Source organism: Penicillium griseofulvum (genome assembly GCF_001561935.1).
Source record: "Penicillium griseofulvum strain PG3 chromosome Unknown contig_10, whole genome shotgun sequence".
Classification (NCBI taxonomy): Eukaryota; Fungi; Ascomycota; class Eurotiomycetes; order Eurotiales; family Aspergillaceae; genus Penicillium; species Penicillium griseofulvum.
The window spans coordinates 303,734-315,994 of record NW_024467433.1 but is presented as its reverse complement, the minus strand read 5'-3'; the positions used below and the strand labels follow the sequence as shown (position 1 = coordinate 315,994).

General features: G+C 47.8%; 4 protein-coding genes across 4 annotated transcripts; 1 reads left to right on the top strand and 3 right to left on the bottom strand.

Annotated features, from left to right (window-relative positions):
- Positions 1-604: 604 nt before the first annotated feature.
- On the bottom strand, positions 605-2,175 carry PGRI_083090 (uncharacterized protein; the record flags this gene model as incomplete). The annotated part of the gene is made up of 2 exons (XM_040796023.1): positions 605-1,137; positions 1,194-2,175. 2 exons carry the CDS (start codon positions 2,173-2,175, stop codon positions 605-607), a joined length of 1,515 nt encoding a protein of 504 aa, XP_040650561.1.
- A 5,069-nt stretch (positions 2,176-7,244) lies between these two features.
- PGRI_083080 (oxidative DNA demethylase) lies at positions 7,245-9,309 on the bottom strand (the record flags this gene model as incomplete). The annotated part of the gene is made up of 2 exons (XM_040796022.1): positions 7,245-9,087; positions 9,146-9,309. The coding sequence occupies 2 exons, from the start codon at positions 9,307-9,309 to the stop codon at positions 7,245-7,247; spliced, it is 2,007 nt and encodes a 668-aa protein (XP_040650560.1).
- A 510-nt stretch (positions 9,310-9,819) lies between these two features.
- PGRI_083070 (uncharacterized protein) lies at positions 9,820-10,584 on the top strand (the record flags this gene model as incomplete). Its single annotated transcript, XM_040796021.1, has 1 exon — positions 9,820-10,584. The coding sequence occupies one exon, from the start codon at positions 9,820-9,822 to the stop codon at positions 10,582-10,584; it is 765 nt and encodes a 254-aa protein (XP_040650559.1).
- A 1,077-nt stretch (positions 10,585-11,661) lies between these two features.
- Positions 11,662-12,261, bottom strand: PGRI_083060 (DUF4291 domain-containing protein; the record flags this gene model as incomplete). The annotated part of the gene is made up of 1 exon (XM_040796020.1): positions 11,662-12,261. One exon carries the CDS (start codon positions 12,259-12,261, stop codon positions 11,662-11,664), a length of 600 nt encoding a protein of 199 aa, XP_040650558.1.

Here is a 12,261-nt window from a genome sequence, read left to right as displayed (position 1 = left end):
TGTGCTATTTCATCAAGGTCCGTCATTGGACCACTGGCAGAGCGATCACCAGGGTCGGACGAGTGAAAGGTGATGGATTGGATGCAAATGTCAGAGCGTCCGTCACTACGCGCCGGACCGGGGGCGGGCGCTTCGACAAGTTAATTAGTGGAGAGATAAAAATAGATCAATTCTATGATACTCGTTACTTATTTAAAGATGTTCTTTCTGAAACAAAATGTTTTGATGTTTAGATTATGTCTAAACTGTGTCTAAATTGTGTGTCTACTGTTGTAGTGTCTAGATGGTCTATGATCTATGGTCTATATAGAGATCCACTATAGAAATAGAAGACAGTAAACATGAATATCCATATTTCAGCTATTACAGCTATACCATATTCTTTCGTATTCCATATAGAGTGGCCAAAAAAAAAAAAAACAAAAAGCAAAGCAATTGCGGGTATGAATAACAAAATGAGAAACAGAGACCACTCCATAAGAAAACAAAATATAAAACCCCCCAACGGGGATCTTATCTATAGGGGGATAGTCAAAAACCAAGTCATGGGTTTTGCGTGAGTCATATCTCATACACTTCAGCTTTCCTCGTACCTCACTTCTCGCTACCGCCGCTCATATTCAATGCCCTGCATAGGTGCACTAGAACCATTCATAAGAGGCGGTAACGTCCGTGGCTGCTCCTGAGCGCCATTGCCAAATCCGCTGAAAACAGGGCCTTGGCCATTGACCTGGTTGGAGTTCATGTGATGTTCGAACATCGATGGTGGGCGGGAGGCGCCATTGGCTTGCTGGTTGAGCTGGGCGCGCATCTCATCCATCTCGGACTGCATGACGGCCCGGTCGCGTTGGGATTGCGCGACCGTTTTCTCCAGCATTGCGATATAATCAATTGCGCGGGTGAGGGTTTCCCATTTGCTGGACTTGTTGGTTTGACCGGGTGGTAGACGCAGCCGGAGCGCTTCGAAGCAGTCTTTCATTTCGCTACGCCGTTTGCGCTCGGCTAGTTTGTGCGTTACGCGCAGTTCGGGCGTGCGGCTGTACGGTGTGCTACCCGGCGGTCCGTCTTCTTCGCCGATCAACTCTCGCACTGCCTTGTGTTGAAGAGAGTGGTGGTGGTGTACATTTTGGGGTAGGTCTGGAAGATTTTGTTAGTGTTGCGCGTGCAGTGTTTTCGGACTGGGGTCCTCTTACCGTGTTGTCCTCGTGGCATACGTTCCGAATACATGCTATTCATCGACTCCGCCATACTACCCTTTCGGGAGAATGGGGGGTTCGACTCTCCCTTCGAGGAGACGGAGCTTGAACGCGCCATGTCCGGATCTGGGAAGGCGTATGCCATACCCGCCGTGGGTGCTTCGGCATTGTAAATTTCCGACCGAGGATTTGAAGAAATGGCCGGAGCTGTGCGACCGGCTGCGAAACTGCGCTGTTGGTCGGTTGCGCGAGGACCCAGTGGAGAGAGGGGCTGACTGCCTCCTGAGTAGCGGGGTCCTCGGTATGAATTCATGTCGGTCGGAATCCCGCGCTCTCTCTGTAGGGATGAGACGATCGAGGATTGAGAGGCATTCGTGCTGTGGTAGGGCGAGGCTGGGTTTATGGCTAGAGAACTGATTCCTTGGTTCATGCGACTGTCGACACTGCTGCGACGGGATTCAGTGGTCTCTGCCACACTCGCTCGTTGAGACGGGGCTTCGTAGTTCTGGTTGATGGAGGGTAGAGTGGAAGTTGGCTGGTTGAAGTTTGGAGAGGGCTGTTGAGTGCCCGCGGACGAAGGGGTCGTCGATTGGTCGTGGGGGAAAGGGGAGCGGTCGACAGCCGGGTGTCCACGGCTCGGTGAAGGTTGCGACGCGGATATGAAGCTGAGAGAGGGATAATTGTTGCCGGTGCCATTGGTCGTCGTGGAGTAGGTGGACGATCCTACATGGTCAGCACCGCGCCGCTCCCAATCCATACCAGGTGAGGGTTTCCTACTTGTGCTTTGCGGCATTGACCAAGTTCCCGAATCACGCTCAATCGTGTTTAGTGAGCCATTTCCGGGGGATTTCTCCGAGGGGGTTGCTGTAGGCATATTCGCGGTGAGGGTCGAGATAGAGGGGAGGGTTTGCGTTGAGCCTGCAGAGCTCTGAGGCCCTGAAACGGCCTCCCATGGTCGATGTGCGACAGAAGGGTCCATGGTGAAAGAGTCTGAATCAGGCGGGGGAATAAGAATTAAAAATCAACCCGGTCTTCTCTTCCACTATCGCATATTCCAAATCGAGGGTATAGCGGAGAAACGATTCACAGTGAAACCTGTGAAAGTTTTGTAGGTTGGCGCAAGATGAAAGAAAGGCTAGACTAGTTAGACATAACATGTAAAGACAGAGAGGTCAGCATACCGAAGGTATTATAAGGGAGAAGAGTAGAAGAGAAGAAGTTCCTAGAAAATTGGAGACTCGAAACCGCCTTCGAGTCTGAAACCCTTTTCCTTTTTTTTTTTTTTTTCTTATTCTTTTTATCCCTTTTTTTACTAAAGGAATCAAATTAAAATAGAAGTAAAATAGGAATAAAATAAGAAATAAAATAAAGAAAATCCAAAATAAAATATAACAAAATTGAATAAATTTCAGAAGAATGTAATGGTATTACTGCCAAGCCCCTACTGCAACTGTGCCACGAGGCTGACCCTGATCTAGACTATATTCTCTTCAATGATCTCTTCTCTCGAATAACTATTATAACTATTATATTCTACATATTCTACATATATATATCCTATACATATGTACACATATATATGCACATGTATATATATATATATATACATTATGTAAGAAAAAAAAAGATATTCCCCCTAGGTCAAGCAAGGAGAACACGTTCTTCACGTTTATTACAATACACACTTCACGTGGCTATACTCCCTTGCAGTGTATTGACTCTCCTTCTCTTTCCATCCAGTCAAGCTGCATTCACGACCGGGGCTAAACTGCACAATCCCGTTTGGGAGATTAAGGAATGTTGACGTTGGACACATGGCAGGATCGGCATACTTAATCCTTGTTCTCTTTTTACACATGGCATTTTTATCTTTACTCGCCGAAGGTATTATTTTTGTTCACCCTATAATCCTATAATCCTATAATGCTACAATCCTATACTCCGTAATGGTATCCTAATATCTAGTATATTACTCTAGCTAAAACATATGATCCACTTTTTCTCCCCCGTAACACCTCGGACACAGGCAGAAAATGTGTTACAGATCCACGCTTCCATGAGCTTGAGCTTCATATGCAACCACCCGTCCCTGCCGCCCAAATCATCACATGTTGACCTGTCAGAGGGGTTACATGAGGTCGCGCGGCTATTTTTTTCTCACGGGTAATATCCTGGTTCCGAATATCTCAGTGTGACTTAAGAGACTTGGCGACTTATTTACTTTGTTCTAGGTCTGGACTTTTCTTATTTTTATCAAGGACTATACAATATAAATGTGGTCTAATAACCTTGTCCCAGAATATGAGACATGGGGTATTTTAGCCGGGTACCTACGCCACAACGATCGCGAAACTGCATTGCCCAAAAGACTTTAGGTTGACGTATCGATTGACGTATCGAGTTAATTTCATCTCCGTTTGATCGGGTGTTCGTCCAGAAATAGATCTAGTCCGTTTGTAATGAAAACATATAAAATACAAAATAAAAATATAATTCCCTGCCCAAATCTAGCACCGCCACACTGTGGCTGGCGATCAATTTAGGCAGCATTCAATGGGAAAAAAAAATAAACATATGCATGTCAAGTACTACTGTCTATCATCTTCCTCTTCTAGCATGCCACATGGCACCATCGTCGCCTTGCAGAATGTCTCGAAGATCGCCACTTGATCTACGGTACATTCCTCGAACCTCTGACACGGTAGCACTTCTCCATACTTGACGATAGGAGACAACTAGGCAGCTTATCCGACACTCCAGGTTCAATCTCGACTAAACAGTTGGCCCCCGGAAATAAAAAAAGGTCAACGGGAATTCTGAGTACGACTCTATCTTTACAACGCTGTACACTCTCATCCTGACCTATCTCGATCAAGGGATAGAGGCAAGCTTAGAGTTCGCTATGTCAATAGTGCATGGCTCATGCAAGTGCCTCTCCTCTCATGGGCTCATGGCTGGCCCATGGCAATCCCCCATGCTCCCCCCATCCCAACTACCTGGCACTGCGTATCGCCCTATGACAATACCGTGGCCCTTGCCCATTCCTGCATCCACGCCTTTAAGAAGGGTCGTGGGACTGTGCCTTGCTGCCCTTTCCCAATAGTCTGTCTTGACACACGGGTCGTACCGTCTAGGGGGTGGGTACCTTTTTCCGTTTTGTTTTTCTTTTGCCTCTTATTCCAATTCCTCCTATTCCTCGCACGGCAATAACCCCTTTGTGCAAATAATCGTTTAAACCATCTGAAGGGTGTCTTGATCTTCGGAAAAGGTTACCATGCAACGTGATCCCGTGCCTCTCTCTGCACTACTGCCTATTTACTTGGCATATACAGAACAACGTACATTGTGCCAAGTACATTTCACATAACACATAACACATTTGCATATGTACGGTGCACTAGAGTCAACTCAAAATCCCCTGCCGACGATCCTCGCACCGGCTTCCGTTCCCCGAAGCTGGGGAGCGCACATGCAAAGCTTAGAGGTTACATGCGGACAAGGTTGGAAGAGATCATACCAGGATTTACATAGAATGTGAGCACAGATGTAATAAATTATCCTCCCAACTATCCACATGCTCCAGAAAACGTCCCGTCTTGTCCACACGTCACTTCCGGCGTGTCCCCCAACCGTCGTAACACAACTATTTCGTACCCTACTAAACCTACCCTACTGAAACAATATGATATGTTTTTAGTTTCCGTACTAAAATAACTTCCGTATTCCAATATTGCCACTCTGATCCGTATAAAATATCCCCCTCCTTGCACATGTCGCCATATTCCCCACTTCCAAGGTTGGTTCTTCCATATGACACCCGGAATCTCACCCCTGGCTACCGATACTCCTCACAACTGTCCGCCTTCCTAGACTCTTATTCTGAAGGGCGAGGTTCGTCGCTTCAACCTCGATATCATCCACACTTCGAGTGAGAATGATATATCCTTCATCATCCAGTGCAAAAAGAGCTTCCTTAAGCCATACGCGGCATGTAATGCTCTCGCGGAATCGAACTGAATCGACGAGTGGGATTTGGCCAAGTCGCTCGAGAAAATGCGCGTGGAGGATAGAATCTAATACCCCTATCTTAAGAGCTCCAAGAAGTGATGGGTCATATATGACGCTCTGGTCGGGTAGATGTTCGAAGCGCCAGATGGTTGGATCGATGTCATTTAGTAGATGGTAGATCGAGCCTGATGTTGGATTCTGGTGTAGGTAAAAGCGCCAGTGGAATGTGTAGCTCTTGTCGCCTCAGTCAGATAGGAGGATGTAGAGGCCGTTGACTTCGAAGGTGAGTTCTGGTATATCTATCTCGGACTGCAGGGTTTCCTCTGCTGGTGACATATTGGATGGATGTACGGAGTAGTGATAGTGGGATGAGGGGAAGATAGAGCATGGTTTACATGGGCTTTTCTGGCCTACTCAATTTCTCGTTCATTATCATCACGCTTCTTTTACATAGAGCGCTTACTCCGAGTAGGTCATTGGTTTGGTTAAATGTTTCGTGTTTGGCGGTTAATTGAGATACCAGGGTACGGCAGTTTCCAACAGTGACAGATTTTCTCATTCCAATACCTCTTTCTTCTCTAGCCCAGCTGTACTTTTGACCTAGCGCCGGCTTTTCATTATCTACTTGTTATTAACCCTATACGCAGCTTCAAGTACAGGTTCGGGTATAATAATATTGCGCCATACGCTTAATAAATTAAACTAAAATATAACCCTGTTAGTACCTTCGTATCCATATAACTAACCAGTTAAATATTGTAAATGGCTCCAATAGTACGTTAGGGTTTCAGGTCCACGTCGATCTATACATGATGGCCCCTCTTCGGACCACTTTTCCACTTTTCCACTTTCCCACTTTTCAACGGCCAGAACAGAAGTTCATTAGAAATCATCGTGAGAAGGATCGACGGGACGATCTAGTAAAATTACCCTGGCTCACAACTAGCCACTTTAGTGAATCCCTCCGGAAAAACGTCACTAATCTGGAATACCCTACTCGCCACATCTACTATAGGAAATGATCCACCGTCCGCCTTGTAAATTAAACCCCGACTCGGAAGACAACCGTAGAAGGTACATCCGCTACTCCGTACTCATTAAATCAGACAGAGTCCAGAACCACAATCCACACTACCTTATGCTAAATCAGAATCCTGCGAACCTAAGCAGCATGGCCTGGATCCTACATTTGCACGGAGAAGTCCGTACCTTCACCCATAGCTATGATTGGTAGATCATTCCACGATCTTCCTCCCTTTCATCGTGGCACATCCCTTACCTCCTACTTCTGTTCTCGGTTTACGTGCTGTCGCGTGTCTGTCAAAAGACCCTGAAGGGATGAACGTACATCTGTAGAGCCACGTCCCAACCGAGAATTCCAGAAATCAATTCCTGATTATCTCTTGCGTACTAAATTTCTGCATACATGCACTACCTACGTAAACTAAAATTTTGTACATATTTTGTCCTTTTGTAACCCACTTTCAAGACTAGTATCAATAGTGTTTCGGAAATAATCGTTAATCATCACTAATTAACCAATTATTTGGTCCTTGCTGTGTCTCAGATTTCGTCCGAGGTCCATTCGTCCCATGTGCTTGTTTCAGTTCGCGCTTACGGGATCGTCCCGCATGGCAATTGTCGATGATGTCAGTCGTAGAATTGAGGGTAGACCCTGAGACTGAAATTTCTATCTGTGTATTGCAGTCTGGTTGTATATTGAATGTTGAACTGAACGAATAGGTAAATATTATATTTGCGGAATTTTCCAAGGTTGTTCCAGCGACATAGTAAGATTTTAAAACGGGGTTCAATTGCCCTATTGGACGAGATTCCCGCTATTATCCCGAGGTAAGGATATCTATTGGGATTGAATGTCTCTAAGAAAAACATTTCGATAAGAACTAACCTCCGAATAATCTTAATGTGAATGATCTTGAAACATCAAGATATCTCATCAAGTCAATTCAAGTCGTATATGCGCCATATATATAATATCTACAATCAATTTTGTACCTATGCACTGCATAAGGATCATGACTATTCCCCTGCCTGTTCCCCCCCGTCCTGGGAATCATCGTCCTCTTTCTCACCTGAGTTGAAACCTTCCTCTCCTTCTCCTTCTTCTTCTTCTTCTTCATCATCCTCGTCAAACTCAACGCCAATCTCACCAGTGATATCCCACCGATCACCCTTGGCCGCAGCACTGACATACTTGACGAACTTGAGAGTGCCGCTATCCCGGAGCACAATGCTGAGCCGGTTCCAACCAGCCTGCGTGCTGAACAATATACCATCATCCTCATCAGCACCCGCAGACCGGTAGATAGCCGGATCGGCCTTGGCCTTCCGACCCAGGACTTGGCTAGCGTTCGTGGGATCCTCCTCTTCCTCATCCTCATCATCATCACCAGCCATGTAAATCTCGTATCCGCCCAGAGCAGGACCTTCCACAGCCTCGTCACTTTTCTCCTTCGGCTTGGCTGCCTCGGCAGATGAGCCATTGGCTTCTTCATCCTCATCCTCATCTTCCTCTTCTTGCTTCTCCCAACCCGGGCTCGGGGTAAGACAGAGGGTGAACTCAAGTCGAGGCTCCGCGCCCGCGTACGCACTAGCAAGAGTATAGTCCGCACCACGACGGAACCGTCTCGCAAGCAAATTGTGGCTTGTGAGGTGGTCCACACCAGTAACAAGCGCAAGCCACTTCCGGAAAGCCTGCGACGGGAACAACACGTTCAACAGCTCCTGAATCGGGTTCATCGGCTCATCGGAATCCTCGTCGTTATAAGCATGCTGGTACAGATATCGGTGCTTGTGAGGAGGACGAGCAACAGTCCACCCACGCTGCGCCTGGATCTCATCCGCAGAAGCAGGAAGGGGCTGTCGCTCTTGTTCCTCGATGTACGCACTCACGCGTGATCCAAACTTATCACTCAGGAACTGCTCTAGGCTGAGCGAGGACTCGGCTGAGAATGCGTCCGACATCTCCTCGGCGATATCGGGGGTCAGGTATGAAGGCGCAATGTACTGAAGCAGGAAGGCAAGATCGCTCTCTGTGAACTCGCCCTCGGTCTGCTCCTCCACTTTGGCCTTGCCCTTGCCCTCAACTTCGGGCTCCTCCCAGGACACCACCTGCGGTTGCGGCAGGTCGTAGATATCGCCTCGGCCCTGCAGCTGCGCGAGACTGCTGCGCTCCGCGAGCTTCTCTTCCAGTCCTTCCTCGTAGCCGTCTTCTCCTTCTTGAGGGATGTGGAACCAGCCGCTGATAGCCATGCGCACGCGCTTCTGTGTCTTGTCCTCGTCGTCGCGTGGGTGGTATACTTCCTCGACATCGTGGAAGCTCTCGCCCGGTTGAACGGTGAAGAAGCTCAGCTGGTTGAAGGCGGGAGGGATGGAGAGGCTGTAGTCTGGGCTGGGGATCTTGACATCCTCGCCATTAGAATCCTTCTTGGTGGTTGTTGGGAATAGGCGCAAGGCACCGCCCCACTCAGGTTTCCAGGGTGTGTCGGGGTCAGTCAAGTAGAGGATGTAGCTGAGGCGGCGGCTGCCGATGACATCGTCGTGGCACAGAAGGTGGCAACCCTCAGTGTAGACATTGATGGCCATGTCAGTCTTTTGCCCGCTCAATTTGCCGGAGCCAGTCACGGATGACAAGTACTCGCGGAACCGTGCTGAGTACATTGCGTCGCGTAGCTTTAGTAGTGACGGCAGTTTGGAGAGAGAGGAGTCATCCAGTCCATCGAGGTTGGCGAGATCGCCAGACTGGAAGATCTTGTAGATGTCTGTTTCCTTCTCGGTGAAGGAGACTTGGGTTTCAATCTCATCGCGGACCGAGCGGAGGAGAGAGGGCTCGATTAGAGGGTGAATGACGCCATGAAGGTAGCTGAATATTCAGACATATCAGAATTTTGCCATTGGACTATTGTCTTGTGTATACATACGGAGAAGACTTGGCGTATTCGCTGGTGTACTTCTGCTGCTCCGCAGTTTCTAAGAGGCCTTCGCGGAAGCAGGCAGCAGCCTCCTCGCTGGAGAGGGCCCGCTTCTTGGATTGGGGCATGGCATTGCCATCGAGGGAGGCCCTTGTATCTGTGTTGCGCTTCATTTTGGGGTTTGTAGAGGAATGGGCTTAACAGCGAGTGGTCTGATGTTTCATAGATTTTTCCGGGCGGTGAAGGCGCAGGATGAGGCGGTCAATTGTGTTGTTTCACCAGTAAGATGGAAGATCACAGTTCACTTCTAAGGTTATCTTAATCTACGGATCTATTGTTGTAGATCTTAGATTATGTACATATTGTCGTCCAAGTCTCAATCATTATTGCGTTCAAAAGCCTGTATTCTAGGGCTTCTATCCATATGAGTGTTGCCTAGCCGACGCCCTCGTCCTATCCGATGGCAAACAAATCCCTATAAGTCAGTCTTTTCTTTATATTTGAGATCTGAAATAGAAAAGAGTTCCTCATATATCTCTATTTTGATCTAAAGGCATCGCACATGTGATTGTCGCAAATCCAGGAACCGCTGTCGTCATAACCCGCATATCCGTTATCACCGACCTCGATTATCCCCCCACTTAGCCCCAACTTGATCCTTTTCAACTCTGTCGAATCTCATCATGCAGCAACGAGGGGATCGAACCCCAGAGCCGGGAACTCCACCTCGCCCGCCTTATTCCCCGGTGACACCCGTGTTTGCTCATCTCGCCCCAGTCCCTTCCAATGAGCCATCAATCGTACCGCCACCTGCATCCCCCTCTCCAACATCGCACCTCCCTTCACAGACATATGGCCACTATTCACACCCTACGCCTCCGCCTAATCCACCCGTTTTTCAGCCCCGACCGCCTCCTGTCCCTATCTCCGAGAGCGAGAATCCAGATGCCATCGCGCTGCGTTCCGCCATCTCAATCCTGCAAATGCAGAAACAGCAAAGCTTGCGCGATATCCAAGCATTAGATCGCATGAAACAGGCCGCTGCCGCTGATCCAGAGGGGTTTGCACACGAGCTGGCAGCAGGTCGGTTGAAAAGCGAGGATCATGGAGCTGTGATCCAGTTCTCCGAGGACGATGCGGGGGACGATGAAGATAGTGAAAATGATTCAAAGCGCACGAATGCAGATGGCTCGCCCGCTTCGAATTTCGGCAATATCCCTGTTCCGCAGAATATTGTCCGTATGCCCCCGATCAACTGGGCCAAATATCAGGTTGTCGGAGAACCGCTTGATCGCATGCACGAAGAGCAATTACGTCGACCGAGCTCTGGGGAACCAGGACGAGGGCGCGCGCCGGAACATGTCTTGGCGTCGCCGTATCGGCCGCTGGTAGATCAGTTAGAAGGACCGCTGAGGCTCGGCCGTCCTAGCAAGACGAAAAAGACCTGAGCCCACAAAGGGCGTTTGATTATTATGGGATTACGGAATTTTACGAAGTTATGTACTTTACAACTTATGAACAAAGCTGGATCTGTGTTTCCTTGACTATTTACTATAGTTTCTTGGGTGGACTGGCGCTGGGTTTGGCACTTCACTGCTAAAAAGACGACAGAAAAGAGATATAGCATGTCTACCGAATCGAGACTTCTTTTAGATTTAGCGCTGAGTCCTAACAAAAATGTCAATATACACATCCAGTAAACTCGCCACGAGTACCAGGTAAATATGGATCTAAATCCCTTATTCTCTACACGCATTCCAAGGTCCTTCTCTTCCAAGTCCACTCTTAACTAGTGATAGTCTCCTGGTACACTTCAGATAATACATTGTGCTACTCTCTCGGCTCACTACATCTTACCCGATTGATAGGCTTACTCCTGAAGCCAGTATACTCTTACACATTTTAAGGAAAAGGAACCTAGTTAGTAGTCCTAAAGAGTGGAGAGTAATATCGAAAAATATATTATTTCAATGCATCTTGTAGTTGACTTAGCGAATAAGAGCTGACTTCGATAGATCTGAACCTTAAAATTCTAATCTCCAACCCATTTCTACACCCCACTAACAAGAATAATGACCCAATCAAGCCAGTAAGCCTTATATTAAGGTAGAACATACAAAAAACAAAAAGGTATGATAAGAGTGGGATTCGAACCCACGCCTCTTGCGAGACCAGGAAACTATTGCTAGTTGTGGAGTTAAGGTATACCTTAACCTGGCGCCTTAGACCAACTCGGCCATCTTACCAATACGATGAAAGACGGCCGAAATTATGACTACATGAATGGAAACTAATGGTCATGGAAGATTGCCAAAACACGATGTGCCGAGGTTCTCTAGGGCTAGACCTGAAAGGCCCATTGATGGGGGCTCATGGCCCACCAGGGGCGCAAAGAGGGCCCAAATCCAACCCAACAGTGCGCTGGGCTGGGCTAGGTTGTGGGCTTTATAGGCCTTGCGGAGGTCTATCTAGGGCTATATTGTGAAATATCGTTAAGACAGAGACAGGGCAGGAGAGAACAAAATTTATTTCATCCTAAGCTTCTCCTTCAACTCTTGAGGTAAAACATACAGAGTCTCTTCTGGCAAAGAATCTCTGGCAGCATCGATATCCCCAACCTCAAGATGTTTAAAGATCTTCTTCATAGTAGCAGTCACATCAGTAATCGAAACAATCCACTCATCAAGATATCTCCCAACAGCCTCCCCACTCAACCCGATTTGAATACTCCGATAATTCAAAGAATTTAGTAGAATATCGCGCTCGGGATCCCACTGAACACGGACTGGACTGGCGCGCAGTTTCTTCCGCCATTCCTCTTTGCTTGGCTCCTTACCGGGAGTATAGTGACTCAAACAGGAATGACGCAATGCCCATTCGAACCCCTCGCGTGTAATCTCTATTGCTAGGATACGCTCTTGGTGGGCTTTTCTTGCCCAGCTTGAGCGGGACGCTATCCATCGGAAAGAGGGTTTGATCCATGTCATTCTATCGCGCGAAAATGGAGGGACGAATGTTTGAGGTTTGATTGCCGGATCCGCTATCTCAGGGGAATAGGCTTGGTACACTGTGATTGTACTTGGGGTTTGTTTGGCGCGGATGGCCCTGTAGGCATTTGAGGTCAT